The 20,890-nt window shown below is 48.5% G+C and overlaps 1 protein-coding gene across 2 annotated transcripts in view; it reads left to right on the top strand.

Moving 5' to 3' along the window:
• The window catches only part of Gng4 (G protein subunit gamma 4), a 42,594-nt gene that overhangs the window by 8,359 nt on the left and 13,345 nt on the right, over nucleotides 1–20,890 (top strand). For both annotated transcript variants that reach the window (XM_050142461.1, XM_050142460.1), the window contains exons 2-3: nucleotides 8,656–8,760; nucleotides 10,425–10,532. In XM_050142461.1, the coding sequence (XP_049998418.1) occupies nucleotides 10,434–10,532 (99 nt within the window). In that variant the 5' untranslated portion in view covers nucleotides 8,656–8,760; nucleotides 10,425–10,433. The remainder of the gene's footprint in view (nucleotides 1–8,655; nucleotides 8,761–10,424; nucleotides 10,533–20,890) is intronic.

The raw sequence follows: 20,890 nt of genomic DNA, 5'->3' as shown, positions 1-20,890 counted from the left end.
GAAATGAGAGACGCCGAGTGAAAGAAGCCAGTCTTGACAAAGCTGCAGACTGCGATCTCAGATAGAGGACATTTCAGGAAAGACAAAACTATGGGGGCAGGAAAACTGTCAACACCTGGGGCCAACATGATACCTCAGTGGGTAGCGGTGTTTACTGCTAAGCCTGAGTTCTGTCCCCAGAAGCCATGTAAAGGTGAAAGGAGGGGACCGGCTTCACAGTTGTCCTCTGACCTCCCCGTGTGCTATGACACACGCATGCCAATTACACACATTGCACACACAGTGATAAATAAATACTTTTTAAGATTAATAATTGCCAGGGGAAGGGACAGGTGGATAGACAGTGTGCAGAGAATGTCTAAGGCCAAGAGTCTATTCTGTAGGATGCCATTCAGATGGATAGGTTACACGTCTGCAGAGACAGGCCTACAGGACACTCACGCCAAGAGAGAGCCTTGCTGTAAACTTGTCCGTGTTGGTTGTCTGTCAGAGATGCCCTGCCCTGGTGTGGATGCGGATTGTGGGGAGAGTGTGGTCCGTGTTGTCTGTCAGAGACGCCCTGCCCTGGTGCGGATGCTGATTGTGGGGGAGAGTGTGTGGGCTCAAGGGCGTTTAGGAACTCTGTGTTTTCTGTTTTTGTGTGCATCCGAAATTGCTATAAAACTAAGTGGAACATGGTGATCTATTTACTAATTAATATATTATATTAATGCCAGCTCTTGGGAAATGAAGGCAAGAGGATGAATTCAAGGCCAGCCTTGACTACATAGTGAGTTTGGTGCCAACCTGACTGACATGGCATATTCCTCCACAAAAAAAAAAAAAAAAAAAAAAAAAAAAACAAGCAGGAGGAGGAGGAGGCTGTTGTGGGTGTGGCTCAGTTGCGAGAGTGCTTGCCTAGCACACAAAGCCCTGGGTTCAACCCCTGTCCGACACAGACCAGACACGGGGTGGTACATGCCTATAATCTAAGCACTTAGGAGGTAGAAACGAGAGGATCAGAAGTTCAAGGTCTTCCTTGGCTACAGCGTGAGTTTGAAGCCAGACTGGAATCTGTGATATTCCTCTCTAAAAAGAAAAGAAAAATAAGCCTCTGTTTTTAAAATGCTCGGGAAGGAGCAAAAGAAGTTCAGGAAGGTGAGAAAGAAGAGCCTTGTCTCAGGGCAAGAAGAGAGTGCAGGGGAGGGAAGCCATTCACGGATCCTCATGTAGGTGACGAGGTCTGTGTCCAAAGGACAGGCTTCCTCAGTCCCTCTCTAAAACCCAGGAATACCGTCTGGTAGTACCATCTCCACAGCCTGGCGGCCGCCTGCTCCAGCCAGTCCCTCTCACGCTGGGTCCTCAGCAGACTCTCTTCTCGATAGCTCCCCTTGGAGGCCGGGGTACAGATCCCCTAAGAGCAGCACCCCACTTTCTGCCGCTCAGGGGTCTGTCCTCGGTGTCCCTGTAGACCGAGGTGCTTTGGAAGCTGACAGAGCCAGCAACGGTGTGATGCGGATGGCAGGCAAAGCAGGGGCTGTGGGTGCAGGGAGCTCACTGGAGGCAAGTAAGACAGCAAGTAACTCATGCAGGGTAAAGTCCTCGAACTTTGGAACAAAGTCAACCTATTAAGAGAAAAAGATGGATTCTTCATTAGTGCGAACGAACGTTAATGGTTTGCCCTGAGAATATTGATAGGAATTCATCCTTCTTGAATAATACCAGGAGCTGGACTATGACAGCATTGTTCTTTCTGCAATTAAAATGGCATAGCAAACTCAAAACTTATCATTTTTCTCCAAATGTCACTTCCCATTGTAAAAATACCTTTTCTGTGGACATGGTGTCATGTGAAACAGAACTTGAATCATCTCAAGTTCTGGTGATATCATTCCTGGTCCGCCTAGCAGAGGCCTGCGGGTTTGTTTGTTTCAGCCGTGTCTGAACCCAAAGACCTAGGGATCTCCACCTCCCTCTCCAGCATCCACGAGTCTCTGCAGTCTTATGATTACTGTTTTCAAATGTTCTGTCTCTTTGCTGTAGACTCAGGTATAGAGTAGAAGCAATCGTCCACGCTTCGGTCTTCACCTTGGAGAGTCGGGGAGTTAGGACTTGAGGACTTACTCCTTGCTCAGCTGCTGGCTGGTAGGGAGACAGAGAGAGAGAGTGTGTTGTAGCCAACGGAGGTGGGAGTGGTCAGGAACAACGTTCCGGAGGTCCCGAAGGTCACGGGAGTTGAGTGGGTGTGAATTAGACAAGAATGGGAAGGCATCAACAGAGTGACTTACAGAGTGTCTAGGATGGAGCCAGCACACAGCAGCCCCTCCGTCCCCGGATGCAACTAACACTCTAGAAAAACAGAAAGGGCAGTGATCTGAGGGCTCCTAAAGGCTCAGGAAAGTGCGTGGATGGTGGAAGAGACACATTACAAGAAAAGCCACCCAGCTGGAGCTGAGTCTCCTGTCTTTTTATCCCAGCTTTCATGGCTGGGGGGAGAGCGGAAGTGTAGGAAGCTAGTGTGTGGTTCTGTGAGAGAACCCGTCTGTCTGGGTGGAGGACTGGGCGCTCTGGGATTCCTCCCTTCTTTTGTCCTTGCTCTGTTTTATTTTATTTTATTTATTTTTTATTATTTTTATTTTTGAGACAGGGTTTCTCCGTAGCTTTTGGTTCCTGTCCTGGAACTAGCTCTTCTAGAGCAGGCTGGCCTTGAACTCACAGAGATCCACTTGCCTCTGCCTCCCAAGTGCTGGGATTAAAGGCGTGCGCCACCACAGCTTTGCCCCAATCTTTTTTTAAAAAAGAATTATATATTCATAAATTCAACGACTTTGATGAAATGTCTGAACTCCATGGAAAATACTCAAGGTTCATACAAAAAAAAAAAGAAGTAGGAAAACTGAATAGTCCTAATTTTACTAAAAAATGTGAATTGGGAGTCAAAGACCTTTTAACAAAGAAAATTATAACAACACATGTATCTGTGGGAAAATCTGACCAGGCATTTAAGGGGGAAGTTATGCTAATTATATCCAAACTTGGTGAGATAATTTGAAGATGAGGGCATATCGCTTTAGAGGGCAGGATTATTTTTTAATGCCAAAACCTGATAAAAAAAAATGTTGCTTGAAAATAGTAGTTCAATATCTGACAGGAGCTGGTAGGACAGCCTTGAAATCCCATCACTTAGGACAAAGAGGCAGGAAGATCAAGAGTTCAAGGCCAGCCTCAGCTACATAGTGAACTTTAGACCAGCCTGGGCTACCTGGAATCCCATTCTTAGTTTCTGAGGTACCAGTCTATGATCAGTTGGCCCTGGTTTGGCAGAGCAAAGCTACTGACCTGGTAATCCAGAGAGAGAGAAAATAAGAGGAAGAGACCAGGGTCTCAGTCTCTTTCAAGAGCACACCGATTTCCACCTTCTAAAAGTGACCGTGAAAGGCCAGGAATGGGGTATACATAGTTGGGGAGCTAATTCAGTGTGCCTGAAGCAGGATGAGATGGGGGAGGCCAGAGAAGGAGCTGTAGAAGGAAGGAGAGAGGGGCCAGGAGTAGGTGATGCTGCCTGAGAGCCCTGCCTCGCTAGCCTCCTCCCTCTGCTACCCCGCCTTGTTTCCAGGGTCATCCCAACTGACAAACACAGAGGAGCAAAAGATGGGCAATCAGAGGACGGAAACATCACAGACTGATTGTTTACATTTATAGAGGTCAGAAGTCCAAAACATGTCTCCAAGAGTTGAAGCCAGGGTCCAGCAAGGCCATGATGTTACCTTGAGGGGCTCACAGGGAAGTCTTGGACCTTTCTTTTCCCAGCTTGTGGAGGCTGAACACTTTCAAACTTGGTCCTGTTTCCCCTTCAAGTTCCTGGGCGTAGCATTTTCAAGTCTGTCTCTGACTCCCACCTAGTCCCATGTCTCCCTCTTCCGCTTAGAAAGACCCTGTGATCGCACGAGATCCTGTGGATGATCCATGACAGCCTTAATATGGCAAATCTTAATATCAGCTGGTCATCTGCTACTTCTAATTCCTTGGTGTCTTGTAACACAGCATGTTCACAGAGTCTGAGGATTAGGGCATTGGGGGAAAGCCATTATTCTGCTACCATACCCTGGAAACCAGATAAGATATTACGTGTCAGCTATGTTACCAGGCAACCTACTTACAGTAGAAATGGGTCCTGGTTGGTAAATAACATTCGGCCCCGGAGCAGCTGGGAATGAACCTCAAACACGGGCTGTAGATATCACTTTGGACTTCTCTTTCCTGTGTTTGTTTGGCATCTGGGTGAGACTAGCTATTTTTGGATTGGGAGATACCCCAGTGTAAATTGAATGACTGAAACCCAAGCTATAAAATATATCAGAGTTCTCTGTCACAGCATTTAGCTTGCACAGTGGTTCCTGCTGGAGTAGCTGAGAAACCACACTCCTGTAATGAGGTTGGGGGGGGGGGGACAGGTTGCTTGGGTGGGGTGACACCTATTTCCCTGTTGTTTCCTTCAGGAGTGAGGATATTCAGGTGACTTTCGGAATGACTGAGGAAGAGTAACTTTTAGTCATGTGACCCTAAAATACCCTCTTTAGATGTCCTTGAGAACAGATAAAGCTAACGCTCCAGGAGTGGGGAGGAACTCAAGGTCTCCCCCGCCCCCAGCTGAGAGGCTTTGACAGTTGCTGGCCTCTGGGGCAGGGAGAGTCACATTTCTTTAAGGATGTGGTCCCTGGTAGGTCGACCACACTCGGATAGATGGTCCAATGCCCAGGAGGATATGGGCAACATAAACTGGACTTGGTGCGCTATTAAAAAAAAAAAAAGAGGCATGAAGTTGGGAGGGAGTGGGTGTTGGGAGGTGGATCTGCGAGGAATTGGGGGAGGACTGGAGGTGAAGAGCATCCGAGTGCATCGTATACACGTATGAAATTAAAAAGCAAGCGCGTTTTCAAAAGCAATGTGGAAATTAAACAAATATGGTAAAAAATAGTTCTGTTCAAACTAGTTGATAGATAGAAGCTTATTTGGTTTCCTGTTCTTTTTACTTTGCTACTTTTGAAACACATCATGCTAAAGAGTAAGAAAATAAATCCTTAGGTGTTGAAAACTGCTCATTCTATTCTCTCTCTCTCTCTCTCTCTCTCTCTCTCTCTCTCTCTCTCTCTCTGAGACAAGGCATTACTAAGTAGCCAGCTAGCCTCAAACTCCCATCCTCCTGCCCCGCAGTCTCCCCAGCTACTAAAATGACAGTGTGTGCCCCCACTCTGGGCCGCTGGCGGCTCTACCCTTTCCTTCTGCAATAGCTACAACCTCAGGTGACTTCGTGGCTCACTCACTTCCTTTTCAGTCATGTGTCACAGGTAGTGTGACATCCCTCGTTGGCTACTCTAAGATACTTACTCAATGTGTGACATCCTTGTGGCTCTCAAATCCAGTTTATCCAAAAGCTGTGTTGGAAGAACCTTCAGTGCAGACACTCCTCCGCTTGGGGTGCTAACTGGCTAAGAGGAAAATGTGCTTAGCATCCACCCCTAAGACGTTGCTCAGCTGCGTGGCACGGAACGTTACTGCCTGTGACCCTTCGGCACTGTGTGCCTGTGCTCACTACTGCTGCCCCTGCTGAGGTGGTTTGTCTGGGCATCTTACCTGGGGTCTTGAACATGCCAGACAAGGGCCGTCCCTCTGAGCTACACCCCCAGCCCACATTCGTGTCTTATTGTTTATCACTGGCTAGATAAAGGGTTCCAATTCAGAAGTCATTTGTATGGCTGCGTAGTGTTTCAGACTATAGGGATTCAGGACTCAGTACATGATATCTCTGGATGCAGAGAAAATCTCTGCCCCACTTCTGTCCACAAGGGCTTCCTGTGACTGGTCTGCTACAAAACCTCATGGGGAAGGTGGCCTTTTCCTTATGTGGCTGCTTGGAGCTCCTTCCCATAGAATTCAACGGGAGTTTGAGTCTGTGCAGGCAGACACGTCTTCTTTTCTGTCATGTCAGTCCCGTGGTGAGGAGCCAGGCTGACAGAAAGGCCAAGGGGTTTTCAGCAAGGCAGCTCCTTCCTTCCAGTCATCCCCATTGTTTCCCGGGGCCTGTGGTTCTCAGGCTGTCGGCACCCCCGTCACCTGGAAAGATTGTTAAGCTGCTTCCTACTTCGAGATTACCGAACCTGTTCAATAGGTCAGAGCTGGGTGTGGGAATTTGCGTTTTTAAGTAAGTAAAGATGTGTTTTGGTTCATGATTTCGGAGCTTTCAGCCCAGTGGTCAGGAAAGCACGGCAAAGCAACTCGATTCGTGGCTGTGAGAACATGGCAGACGCTGTGCACACGGTGGACCAGAATGCTGAACATCTATCTGCTTTGGTACCATACCTCAAGAGGTGCTGTTACTGGCCCGGGGAATGGCTACTATGCATTTGTTCTACCCAGGCACTAGAGACACAGAAAACAATTAAACAAGGCCCCTGGAGCTGGTGAGATGGCTCAGCGGTTAAGATCACTAGATGCTTGTCCAAAGGACCCAGGTTCAATTCCCAACATCCACATATAATCTCACAACTATCTGGAACTCCAGTTCCAGGTGGATCTGATATCCTCTTCCGGCCTCCATGGGCACCAGGCAGCCTTGACTTTGGCTGTTGCTGTGCACTGATGGCCAAGTGGTGATATCCAGTGATCTCACAAGACAGGACAGCACCTTGTAGTTTAGAAATCAACATGTTTCCTCCCCTTGAGGCTGGATAGACAGCTTTTGAAAACATTGTAGCAAAATGTAACGCCATTGAAAAGCCAGAGATGAAAGGGGGCCAAATCCATTCACTACCAAACACTTGTCACACAAACATTTAAGAAACCGTGATGATGAGGGTTGGAGAGCCAGCTCAGCCGTTACGAGGCTGAAGAGCACTCCTTGCTGCTGTAGATGGCCTGAGCTTGGTTCCCAGCACCTACGGAGCAGCTCAAAACCATCTGTAACTCCAGTTCCAAGGGACCCCACACCCTCTTCTGGTCCTCTCCAGGTCCTGCACACGAAGTGCACATAAACTCATGCAGACATACCCATATACACATAAACATAATAAGAATACTTAAAAGGGAATGGGAGGACACAAGGACAGTGGTCTTTTTTAATTTCCAATTTTATCTTTTATTTCCAGGAGCTCACATTATGGGTTTTAATTGTTTTATTGAACTATACATTTTTCTCCGCTCCCCTCCTTCCTCCCCTTCCCCTTTACCCTCTCTCGTGGTCCCCGCGCTAATTTACCCGGGAGATCTTGAAGGACAGTGTCTCAAAGCCTCCCTGGGACCTGGGCACACCAATGGGATGGTGGGTGAAACACTTTCCACTGTTGGACGGAAGGTGGGGTGCAAATGCCAAGTGAACGGGCAGCGATTAGTCTAGATGCTTTTCTGAAGGATCACTGTCTCTCAAAGGGTGGCCAGAATCCATCTAAGTAACTGGAAAGGTGCCCCCAAAGCCCATGGTGCTGTGACAGTGATGTCCCCGGGGGCAATGACATAATCGGCACTATCTCAGCGTCTTCTGGGAAGTGCCTTCACCTCAGGCTCACTCAGCCGCCCCGCCGTCTCTGTACCACAGCGTCTGTGTTGAAGAGAAAGCTAATCGTTTTTGTTGGTGTGCGTGTATGGAGAAACCCACAGCATGTGTAGGGTTCAGCGTGGTCTATGGCTTTAGGTATCCGCTGTGCGCATGTGTACATGTGCGTGCACACCCTTTCCCCTCAGTCTTGATTTTGTCTGTTTTGTTTTCACACAGGCTCCCAGCCCCCACTCTCTCTCTTGATGATCTGTTACATGCAATCCTCAGCCTCTCAAGTACTGAGATAACAGTCATGTTACCTCAAGACTAGTCATGAGCATGACTAGCTAACATTAAAAAAAAAAAAAAAAAAAAGATTTTCCTTTCTTTACGCGTATGAGTGTTTGCCTGCACATATTAATGTGCACCGTGTGCATGCTTGGTGCCTGCAGAGGCCAGAAGAGGACATCAGATCCCCTGGAACTGACATACGGAATGTTGTGAGCAGTTGTGGGTGCTGGGAACCAAATCCAAGCCCTCTGCCACAGCAGCCGGTGCTCTCGACCTCTGGATCTCACATCTTTTTAGAAAAGAAAATGAAATATGTGGAGAGGCCACAGTAAGATCTGTTTATCTCGCCCGGAGGTGGTGGCGCACGCCTTTAATCCCAGCACTTGGGAGGCAGAGGCAGAGGCAGGGGGATCTCTGTGAGTTCGAAGGCAGCCTGGTCTACAAGAGCTAGTTCCAGGACAAGCTCCAAAGCTAAAACCCTGTCTCAAAAAACCAGAAATAAATAAATAAATGATTTATTTATCTCTACAATTAATAGCTGTCAGTTGTTATCATTTCAAAATAGAAGATTCCCGCAAGTTCTTTTCTCTTAGCATACTAGATTGGCAAGAGAAAGGGGCAGGGCAGCTGGGCACATGGGTTGTCAGGCAAGGCTCAGGGTGGACGCGCCTTGAGTTGTGTCCCAGTGTGTTCTATGTCCTCCGGAGTTCCTCTTCACCCTTCAGCTCACTGTCATCCCCCAGGGCTGGTATGAGAGTGGCTGGGATAACAGGCACAGCCACTGAGCTTGGGCAGGACAACTGAGGGAGCCCATGAAGACCCTGGGGACAACGTACATCTGTTTGTGTTTTCAGGGGAGCCCCACTGCAGGATCCTGAATCGGCCTCTCTTCCGACAGCTAACCGCTGCTGCCACCAGTGTCCCCTACCTGGACCTGTCCCTGTACCACCTCTCAGCAGGTAAGAATGGTTCTCTACAGAACAGAAAGATGACGCTCAGGGAGCAGGGTCCCCATGGTAGCAGACACACCTTATGCCATCGCTGTCAGTCCTAGACCTCCTCTCCCCCTGGGGACGCTGTTAGCCAAGGCAGATGGAGGAGTGATGACCCCACCCTTCTGGAGATCCTTTCCTTGTCCTGAGTCAGGTCATAGCCACAGCCCTGGGATGAAACGGCCTCATCCTGGCAGCAGGTTGGCACTTGCTGAGTTGGGAGCCAACGGTGCAGCCTGCCGAGGTCCCTAGATGACATGTCAATATGAATGTGCCTGGGTGCCCAGGGAAACCAACTTCAAGACCCCAGGCTGGCCCTGAACTATTGGCTCGTTTTTCCATGTGCCTTACCTTCTTGGAGGCCAAACACCCAGTCAGGGTCCCCTGGAGGCACATGGATGTCCGGCTTTGTCACCACCCTGTAGTGGGATCCTGTCCTCTCAGCATGTTTGCCGTGACCTCCTTCATCAGCTGAGATGACGCACAGTGCCCTCAGAGGAGAAGGGGGGCCTCCTCAGACTGCACCCAAGCCCAAGCCACTCCCTCCCAAGGCTGAATGCAATTCTGCCCAGCTGTCTGTGGTCTCCGAGGAGCCAGAGCAGATAGGGGTGGAAGGTGAGCTGAAGAGGAACTCCATCTGCATCCGTGTTGGGATGGATTGCTCAGTGATCTAGAAAGCAAACCCTTGCTTGTGCTTTGTAAACAAGTCCAATAAACTATTTGGTTCGCCAAGCTGGACTGTAGTGGGAGAGGAAACACTCTCCCCGGGAAAAGCTCATGTCCCACCCCATCCCCTTTGTCTCTGTTCCATTTCTTCATGAATACTAACTTGGGTCTTGTAGAGGCAGCTAGTGGGCTCAGAAAAGTAGAGGTGTCAGTCAAGTGGAGTCTAAAAGATGAGTCAGGGACAGCTCCAAAGCCTCCCTCTTGGCCTGCCTTTCCAAGTTCTTCTGTCTCTAGCTCCGATTGCCTAAAGCCGCTTCCTTCCTCACTTCCAGCCAAGAGGCTTTCCCACCACTGTGTCAGCCCCTCCCTGCCAGGCCAGGCAAGGGACCCCCCTGCCAAGGCTGACTAGTCTGGCTAAGAGGTCCCTGAAACTCGAACTGCTCGTTATGTGTGGCTCTCCTTTTTGCTGGGAGATTTCCAAGCGAGATTATGAACCCACACCTGCTGAACTCTGCTCTGAGCAGCTGGCCCAGCCAATACCAAGAAAGTCTTGTCTAAAAAAAAAAAAAAAAAAAAATGCCATGCCTAGTGCTGCAGGGCCCAGGGGTAATGGGCTCTCAGCGATCCCAGCCTTGGCCTCTGCCTCAGTCAGAGCCTAGGGAGCCACGTCCTTTACACTTGTGTTTGCCTGACTTCAGCCACGTACTGTGATCCTTAGTCTCCCTCCGGCAGTTTCTCCTTGCATGGGCGACGGAGAATCCTCCTCAGGGGACTGTAATGTCTTGTCTTGGCCCTGTGGTCTAATGTGTGTCAGGACTGGGAGAATTTCTTCTTCCTTCTCAAAGAACAAATCCGGCTGAGAAGGGGCCGAGGGATCTGCAGATGGTGAGACTAGGAAGAGTGGGGAGGGGCCGCCTTTCTCCGGGCCCACAGCACTGCAACCCTCTCCCCATGGTCACTTGCAGGAGCCCAGCATGAAGGAAGGCATGTCTAACAACAGTACCGCCAGCATCTCCCAGGCCAGGAAAGCCGTGGAGCAGCTGAAGATGGAGGCCGGCATGGACAGGGTGAAGGTAAGCTCACCCAGCACGTTCTTAGGCTCGGTCCCCCCAACAGGGCAACAGTCTCAGTGGGGGGAAGAGGGTGTTTGTTCCAGAGCTCTGAGCCTGCCAAGATGCAGCCCACGGTGTGTGTGCGTCCAGAAGGAAGGGCCGAAACTCGACTGTATTTCCGGCCAGTTGTATTTTACGGTTGTCATACAGTGAGGATGGAAGGGAGGGGCGGACTGTGAGGTTGATCACGTCGTGTCTCCCTGGTGCTGTGACGGAGGGTAGCCGGCAGCCGGACTTTGGACAGGCACAGCCAGGGCTGAATCACTGAATCAAGCCTGTGTGTATTAAATGTTCCCTGGGGAGGTGAAGGGAAGTCCTGCCACCTCTCACCATGGGTCTTTGGAGTCCCTTCCAACTGAAATTACTGCACGGGGGTGAAGCCTTGGTTTCCACTGGTGCACATAGAGGTGAGCTGGAGGCTCGACCGTTGTGGCTCTGAACTGCAGCCAGCTCAGGGCTGTGATAAGGTTAGGACGCCCCTCCCCAGGAGTCCACCAAACCCAAGGGTCTTGCTCAAGCATCTGATGTATGAGTTTCTATCTCCTGGTGTGATAGCATACCTGAGGAAAGAAAATCAAGGGTTGGCTTTGGTTTTGTTTTTTTCTCAATAGGAAGATGTGCTCTGATAGTGGCTGCAGCTGGCTGGGGTGGGGGATGAAGGGGTCGGTCACAGGGCATCCAGTGGGGAAGGAGAGGGCTGAGTGCTCCTGCTCAGCCTATTTCCTCCTCTTTACCTGGCCCAGGATCCCAGTCTGTGGGCTAGTACAGCAGGTCTCCTCAGTTAAACCTCCCTGGAAACGCCCCACGGCCACACTCTGGTATGTCTCCCAGATGATCCCAAACCCAGTCACAATGACATTAGCTGTCGTCACTTGGGGATACAAATTTCCTAAAATCGTCAAGGCTTCCCTTCCCTGAAGCATTTATCTGAGTGTTCTTTATCAATAAAAACCAGGAGTCAGATATCAGTCTTATATCAGGGTAAGAACAGGAATGACCAGGGAAGGACCGAGAAACCATCAGCAATCTCCTCTCTCTCTCCTTGGTCCAAAAAGGGCCAAAAATCTCCCTAATCTCCCTAAACCTTACTCTACTCTGCCCTGTCTCTCTATCTGTCCTTGGTCCTCCAGAACCTATGTCTAATTTTGGTCAGTTAGTAGCTAGCTCCACCCTCTGATTCAAAGCAATTATTTTTTCTTTTGATTTTTTTTTTTTTTTGGTTTTTCGAGACAGGGTTTCTTAGTGGTTTTGGAGCCTGTCCTGGAACTAGCTCTTGTAGACCAGGCTGGTCTCGAACTCACAGAGATCTGCCTGCCTCTGCCTCCCGAGTGCTGGGATTAAAGGCGTGCGCCACCACTGCCCAGTTAAAAGCAAACTTTATTGGCAGTCTTGGGAGTGTCAGAGTGTGATCGACTACCCCACAACACTTCCCGCTCTAGAGCGTGGCTCGGCAGCCCAGTCTCCCCTTTGCAAGCAGAGAGACTCTTTCTCCTGCAGCTCACGGCGTGAGTTATCCTAGGGGACTGCACAACACTGGACGTACGTGAGATGCAGATAGGACAAGGAGAGTGTGGGGCTGTGCACGCTGGTATAAACGGACCTGTCATTTGGGCACCAGCATCCCATATGTGCCGACACCAGCCGTGCTCTCGTTTGGGTCTCGGGTCCCGCAAAGGCCCCATGTTAAAGGTCTGTACTGCTACTGTGTGAGGTTAGAAGTTTTAGGAGGTTTAAAGAGGCCTGCTGGGAGATTTCAGGCCACAGGGGGTTGCAGAACTTTGGCCTAGGCTTTTTTAAAATTTTATTATTTTATTTGTGTGGGTGCTGTGTGTGATTATGTGTGTATGTGTATGATGTGTGTGGGTAGCATGCCACAGCACGCGCGCGCGCGTGCGTGCGTGCGTGTAAGTCAGAGGACAACTCTGCAGTCACTTCTCTCCTACCTTTTACATGGATTCTGAGGCTCTAACCCAGGACCAGGCTTTCATGGGCCATTGATCTCTTCTCTTTGTGGTTGGTTTACTTTAATTTTTTCAGACGTGGTTTCACTCTGTAGCCTACACTGGCTTTGAATTCATTCTCTAGCGCAGGTTGACCTTGAACTCACTGGTGCTGGCACCAGCTTCATCTCTTCTCTCCTGGGCCATGGCCACGAGGTGAAGGGCTCTGCTCTGCCAGGTGCTGCCACCATGATGTGCTGGACCCCCAAACTGTGAGTTGTTTGTCTCAGGTATTTGTCATAGTAGCAGAAGCTGCCAACCACAAGCAACCAATCAGATGTTAGCCCTTTGAATGCAGGCCAGAGAAGGGGGTGAGGTTAGTACCCAGGGAACAATTGGAAGCTGGGGTTCCAGAAATTGAATAGGACATCAGAGGCGTCCTGCGGACAAGCGGTGCCCAGCTTTGCAAAGACAGGAACGCCTGCCAGGGAAGGACACTGTGAGGACATAGCTGAGCAAGGCTCTGCACAGCGGGGCTGCGGCTTCAGCGTGAGCAAATGTCTCTACCAGAGTGAGGAGAGACGTGAGCGTGAGCAGGGATTTGGAAAAGCCACCTGCTGAGCTGCTGGGGGAAAGGGTGCTGTGGGTACAAGCACAAGATCACAGAGCCGCAATGAATGGCAGGTGTTTGCAGTGAATGGCCTGTGCCTCACATCTGGACGGACTGGAAGGCAGCTGCAGCTGTGACTAGGCAGAGGTCTGTGGCTGTAGGAGAGGTGAACACACCAAGAAAGCAAACAGTATGGGAAGGAAGCGTGGAACACCAGGCCGAGAGAGGCAAGAAGCCAGTGGTGCACCAAGCCAAGCACCAAGCCAGGGCTCAGGGACAGTGAGCACAGGTTAGGGCCTTATGTGATTGCCAGGTCAGGAAAGACATGTTCTGTGACAACAGATCATTTCCAGCCGCAGACAGAGTCCCAGAGACTTGTGTGTTCCCATAGATGGCGAGTTCTTGGAGTCTTTGGGCACACTACAGATTCTAACGGGAGGAGAGTCGCAGGTCATGCTGGAGGCATTGGGAAGGCAGTGTTGTGTTGTTGCAGGGCCCTGAGGAGGAAGTAGCTAATTCTAGCTCTGGTGACGTCAGCACATGGAGTGGGCAAGAAACTAGCCTGTGTGGTTCAGAAGCAGAGTGCAGAGTTCTCGGGGGGAGAAAATAGTCCTGTGTTGTCTGAGGAGAGAGGCGCCCAAGTATGAAGTCCCGTGTAGCCCAGGCTGGCCTCAAGTTGGGTCTGTAAAGAAGGATGAGTTCAATCACGTGATGCTCTTGCCACTATCTCCCAAATGCTAGGGTGATAGGCATGCATCATCTTACACAGCTTTGTTGTGCTAAAATACACAGAATGCTCAGTTTCCCGTTAAACCATTTTTAGATAAATTATCATTTTCAGGATCAGGAATATTTGTAGTGTCCTGAGCTACCACCACCTTCCACCTCCAAGAACTTCATCTCCACCTAGAAACACCGTCCTGCTGTCTCTGGGACTGTAGCTGTAGTAGGAACCTCGTCTAAGTGGAAACCCAGACTGGCTATCGTGCTGTGTGTAGTTGGGTCACCTAGCACATCATCCTCGGAGTTCACCTGTGTTGTACAGTGCGCCAGAACTTCGTTCTTTTTAATGTCTGAATAATGTTCCATGATGTATATCCAGTATACAGACACATGCAGAAACACACACAGAGAAAAAGGCAAACACACACACAGTGTCTGACCCAATAGCAAATTTCTTTATGAAAAGGCACACATGTCTGCTCACCGAATATTTCTGCAGTCTGCTTCTTACTCCTTGCTATCCTCAGGCCAGGCCACATCATCTCCGGGTCAGCCAGAGGCTGTCGTGGGTAGCCTGTCGCTGGCCCCATGCTCAGGTCTGTGTGCCTCTTGCTCTCTCGGTGGCTTGAGAAGCCCAGCAAGTTGAGTTTAAGATGAATATGGCAGAGTGACTGGCTTTCAGGACATAGGATTGAGAATTATTTCTAGAACTGATTTCATGGACCAAGCTCATCATTTTCTCTCTCATAAGTCAAGAAGTCAAACTCTTAATGAAATCAGTGTCTTACAGCGATACATTAAAAGTCATATTTTTGGAACTACTGTTATGGCAATGATTTCAGACTCCATGGGTTAAGGGCTCAGGCCAACAAGACTATTTCCCTTGTGGATACAAGTCACAAGCTCCAGGTGCCCTGTCTACCTGCATTCTGTCAGGCTTGCCTGCAAAGTCAAGGGTTCCTGAGGACACGCTTCCCCAGGCTCTGTCACTCATAAAATAATCTATGGACTCGGGAAATGTCTTTTTTATATATACCAGTCTATTATCAAAATCATAATTCAAGAACCTTCTGATGAGATGCCCAGGTCGAGGAGTTGTGGGTCATGGTGCTCAGTTTCCAGGACTTCAATAAGAGTGACACCTCTACCTCTTGCTCATAAATGTGTTGCCTGCCTCCAGGGCCTCCAAGTTCAGCATGTTAAAGTGGTTTCATTATATAGCCACGGTTGTTAATGCATTGACCACTCAGACTCCAGCCCTTCCTCCATCCCTCGAAGTCAGAGGCAGGGCTTGGAACTCTACATCCAGTCATAGCTGTTGTTCTGGTGACATGCCCCCTTCCTGAAGCTGTGCAGGCAGCATCTCCAGCCACCAGCCCCCTCATTAGCATACCATGGAGGCGCTTCTCACTCAAGGGAATCCTAGAGTTTAGGAACTGTGCCAGGGACAAGGGACAACAGCCCCATGCTCAGTCTTTGTCAATGGCTGACTGCTCCTGTGACCTAAAACTCTGCAGTGTGAAATACCAGTTCCTCAGCATTGCACGCCTGGCCACTGTTCCCCTAACCCATCATTACATTTAGGAATTACCAGTTCTCCAAGTCCTCCCTCCCAGGTGTCTGGGCACCTGCCTTCATCAGCAGCCTCTGGGATGCCACCTGAAGAACGTGCTCCCTACCCAGAGGACACCTGTTGCCTTTGTGTTCAGAAGGTTCAGCATGCCGTCTGTCTGGCCCACCACAGAGACAAAAGTTTACTCCCAGATGGGGCTCAGCCGAAAAGCCAGGACCGCCCTCCATGGAGAAGATACGCTGACGAGAACGTGCCGGGTACCTTCAGAGAGTGTGTATTAAACAGCACGTCTAACCGTGGTTGCCAGCACCTCAGGCAAAGGCTGCTGCATGAGGGGGCAGCTGGCAGCCAGCTGCACAGAGGGCCATCAGCACTGCTGCTGTAGACAGGGCCAGAGGCTCAGGAGACTCTGAACTCTCCTCAAGCGTGCAGATCTGAGTTGGCACGTTCCTTTAAGAGTCAGAGAGAAAGAAAGTGGACTTGTGTAAACATTCTGCCAGAACAAGGAGGGACCAGACTATAGCACAAAGAAGGCCAACAGCACTCCTCTGAGAGGCCTTTTTCTAGAGAACCAAAGGAAAATTTAAGGGCCTCATACTCTCAAGTAAAGTAAAGCAAGCAAATCTGGAGAGGGAGCTCAAAGGAGAGCAAGAACATGAGCTGAAATGTGGCGGGAAAGCTACATAAAGTTGGGCATGGAGGCACAGCTACACAGAGGCTGAGACAAGACTGCAAGTTCAAAGCCAGCCTGGGCTATGTAGAAGTTTAAGAACAGTCTTCACTATATGAGACTGTCGCAAAAAAATAAGAGGGAGCCTGGGAGTTCAGTGGCTGAGTACTTGCCAGTTTAAAGCTCTGAGTTCAAGCCTTGCTACTGAATTAATTAAAAAAAAAAAAAAAGCAAAAATCCTAAGGAAAGATTAAGGAGAGAAAGCTGTTAGAAGGAACAATGCCCTGTAGAAAACCAAGTTAATGGAAAAGAGGTTAGGATGAAAGTCACAGCAAAAGGAAATGCTAAAGTATCAATTTGGAGATCACAAAGTCAAGACCGACCACATTCCATATCACATGGAGATGTTCCTGGCAGAGAGAACTTGAAAGAGTAAAGATTCCTCAGGGCAAGGTGTGAAAAGTTCCCCTTAAGTAGAGGAAGAGCCTGCCTCTCCCAGCACCTTGCCACATCCAACTGATGGTTAGAAATGACAGACGCTAAGACACAAGCATCTGGGAGGTTCCCTGATGGCTCAGAAGTAGAGAACCCTTCCTAATACCACCTAGAGAGAATAAAAACAAGCTAGGAAGGGTGGCACACCGGTAACCTCAGAATTCAGGAAGTGGCAGGAGGACCAAGAGTTCAAGGGCAGTGTGGGCTCCATTAAGACCCTGTCTCAAAACAAGAATACAAATAAAAACCAGGAAGCAGTGAAAGCAGCTTTTAGATGATAAAGAAGAAAACCCTAGTGGGTCACGGGCAGAAGTGACCTCTTGGCACAATGGGCCTAATTTTGATCACAGTCTTCATACACGGCATAAGGTGCTTGATTGTTCATAGTACCTCTGAGACCTTGGTACCCCAGGGTCTCAGCTCATGTAATGGTTTAAGTAAATGAGGGGCCCATGGCAGAAACGCTGCAGGGTCCTGAGACCATGGCAGGCCACAAAGGCAGCCAGTTCCAGGCAGGGAAACCCCAAGTGTCCCACAGGCCATGAAGGCCAGTGGGTCCTAGACAGGGAGCCAGGTGGCGGGTGAGAGACCAAGAAAGAGCAGCCAGTCCCACAAGGAACCACCCATGTGGGTGAGAGTCAGGCAGCTAGGCACTGCCATGTAGTGTGAGGTTGGATATTTATTTAGTGGGTTATGGAAGAGAAAGGGCAGAGAGAGAGAGAGAAAGAGAGGGGGGGAAAGGTAGAACTCAGGCTAGAAGCTGAAGATCAGATCAGCTTGCCTGGACAGGGAGGGAGTGGGAGTGACTTGTCTCTTAAAGGGACAGGAGAGACTGTTATAGCTCACATGAGAGCTGAAAGACACAAGCCTGGAACCCAAGTTCTGCACCTGAGCACATGGAAGAAGGCCTTGGGCTGGGTGCCCTCCTGAAGCTCTGGTGGCAACCCACAGAGAAATTGCATCTGCGAGGGTGCCTCTGCCCCTGTCACATCCAAGGTGACGTAAGCGTATGTCTTAAACTGACTACACACACAGCCTGTTTTTCCTTAGAAAAAAAAATCATTTCATCATGTAACTGAATTTCACTACAAGGGATCCAGGCATGCTTAGTTTTGTGGCTAAAGGGATTTGAGAGAGGCCATGGAGATGTTGACTAGAGAGTCTGAACCTGAGCTCCTGCTTCTAAGAAGTAGGTCCGCACTGCTCCACAGAAGGTTCGCCGGAAGGAATGTCCTCTGCGGAGCTGAGGACTCCCTGCCCCGCCTGGGGCTGCTGTCATGCCCTGGACCATGGCTCCCCATGCCTTCCTCCTTGGATCACTAGTCAGAGCATGGAACATGTGTGTCTGACAGAATGAAGGATGCATGCTTGTGCCCAAGTTGCGAGGTATTCTGGGAAAGTGAGAACATTTTCAGACCCTATTTAGAGAAGACATATGCTGTCCATACTGGAGCTCATCACAAAATAATTCCTTTAATGAGAGAAAGAGTTCATTGTTGGAGGAACAGAAGGTGTAGCAACTGCCCAGTGTGGCTAGTTTCCTAATTCTTAGGAGTGAAGCAGTAGATACAACTGTTTGGGTCGTTGCTTCACTCCAGCCCCTTTCCACCCAAACAACAGCTTCAGTTCTGATGTTTATTAACATATCTAAGCGTAATAAAGCTATAAAAATACATACTTCAGAATTACTGGTGGATGAGAAATAATAAACAAACTATAAAACAACAAAGAGTACATAACATTTGAGAAACAAAAGCAAAGTTGGACTGAAGCCTGTAGGAATTCCAACCAACTGTGTGTGTGTGTGTGTGTGTGTGTGTGTGTGTGTGTGTGTAGTGGGAAAGGGAGGGAGATTTATTTCATATGTTCTGTGACTCTAGAGAACCCTAATTAATACAGTTTCTGATTTAATTTTTAAAGAACAACATATTTTGCACCCCAGAAGTAACAGGGATTTTTGTTTGTTTGTTTTGTTTTTGTTTTGTTTTGTTTTGTTTTTGAGACAGGCTTTCTCTGTGTAACAGCTCTGGCTGTCCTGGAACTTGCTCTGTAGATCTCTTGAACTCACAGAGATCCATCTACTTCTGCCTCCAGCATGCTGGGATTACAAGCATGTGCCACCGTTGCTAGCTGGGATATTTTTTTAAATGAGAAAATTATACCAGCTATGTACAATATCTAGGTGAAGAAAATAAACATAAAATTAAATATCTGGATAAACGGAGAGATATCCCATGTTCATTAATGGGAAGACAGTATTGTTAAGGTATCTTCCAGTCTTGGCCTGTAGATTCAGTGTAATCTCAGGCAAAATCCACGGAAGTTATTTTGTGAATATTTACAGGCTGGCTCTAAAGTTTATATGGAAAAATAAAAGACTCAGAGTAGCCAATAAAACAGGTGGAGGGGGAAGAGATGGAGGAGGAGGAGTGCAGCCATCTGGTACCTTCTACGGCAATAGTAACCAAGACAGTGGGATGTGGGAGAAAGTCTAGACACATAGATCTAGACCAGAACGTAGAAATGAATACAGCCAACAGATCATTTACAAAGAGCAAAGATGGTATTTTCAACAAGAACTATCTAGTAGCTCACACGCACACACGCGCGCGCACACACACACACACACGGATCTAGACACAGACGTTAACTCAAGATGAGTCACGGGCAGAACATGAAGACACAGCTGTAAACCTAGGGTGATATAGGGGGACGTCTGGTTGGCCTTGGATTTGAATGTTTCCACAGAACTAGCATAGCCAAGACAGTCTGGTAAGCCATGCTTCGTTAGTTCTTGAAGCTTCTTAAAACACCCCAGACAAGCTGCACTAGAAGACAATATGTGCAGGCTACATATCTGACAAAAGACATATCCAAAATATACAACAAACTCTTAAAATCCAATCATTAAAAGCAACCACATTTTTAAATGGACAGAACTCAGGCAGGGTGCTGCCCGCCTAAACCCTCACATTTGGGAACTGAAGCAGAAGGGTAGGAGACCAAGATCATCACCAGATACATCGTGAATTTAGGGCTAGCCTGGGCCACATGGGACTGTCTCTAAAAAGCAAACCAAGAAAAAGGCCCAGACATCTGAATGGGTGTCTCACCAAAGATGATGCCAAAATGATAAATAGTGGAATGAGGAGCTAGCTCAGTAAAGTGCTTGCAGATAAGCCAGGGCCCAAGTTCACTCCCCAGAAAACAAACAAACCCAAAGGGCTATGCATGTTAGTGTGCACCTGTTATCCCAGCACATGCACAAATATGGTAAGCAAGCATGTGAAAACATGTCCGATGTGATATGTCTTTTAAGAATTGCATATCAAAGCCATGAGATGCTATTACACACCATTAGAATGGCTAAATCAAAGGAGGGAGCTGACAAAATCAAATGCAGCTAAGAATTTGGAATAATGAATTATCGTTCCTTGCTAATGGGAATGCAAAATGACACAGCAACTTACTTTTCCTTAATGTACTTTAGCCATATGATCCAATGATATGAAAACTGCATAAAACGAAACCTGAGTAAACACAGGATAGATAATGTGTTAGCTGAACTTCCTGTAATAACACACTTCTTTCTGTTTAGTTGATCCACAAGGACTGGACTATTACTCAATTTGCCTATCCCTACTGACATTTTCTCACGTTTTGTTTCGTAAAGAAGAATAAATAAAATTCTTTTTCCAGAAGGACCCCAGGGAGGCGTCTCCACAGGCATCAGTCCTGTAAAGCAGTAGCCATGGAGACTGTGCCCTTCACAGCACAGCACTTAACGGCAGCAGGAGTGGGAATACAACACTGTCTCCTGAACGTGAGCGTTCCGGCTTGGGTGTGAATGGCCCCCATAGGCTGTGTCTTGGGTACTTGGTCATCAGATGGCGGTCCTGTTTTGGAAGGCTGAGGCAGGACCCCACTGGAGGAGTAGATCCCTGGAGATGTGCCTGTGCCCTCTGGTTCTTGTCCACCACAAGAGGAAGAAGCCTGTCCATCAGGTGTCCCTACCATCATTGTGTTCTGCCCACGCACATGGAGCCAAGTGACTATGGACTGAGCCTTCTGACTGTAAGCCAAAATAAGTCTTTCTTCTTTAGGTTGTTTACGCCAAGCATTCTGCCACCACAGGTAACTAAACCTGTGAACATGGCTTTGAGAATATCTGTATGTGGACGATTCCTATTTACTTTTAAAAATACTTAAGGAAAGGGTATAAAAGAAGATCTGAATGATAGAATGCCTTCTTCTAGAACAGGCAGCCAGTGTTGGAAAATATTATCAATTAAAACATAGATTCAGGGG

This window comes from Alexandromys fortis, unplaced genomic scaffold (assembly GCF_014885135.2).
Source record: "Alexandromys fortis isolate MF-2015 unplaced genomic scaffold, M_Fortis_MF-2015_v1.1 scaffold_5, whole genome shotgun sequence".
Taxonomy (NCBI): Eukaryota; Metazoa; Chordata; class Mammalia; order Rodentia; family Cricetidae; genus Alexandromys; species Alexandromys fortis.
Note: the sequence above shows the minus strand (reverse complement) of the source record. Positions and strands in the feature narration are given on the sequence as shown.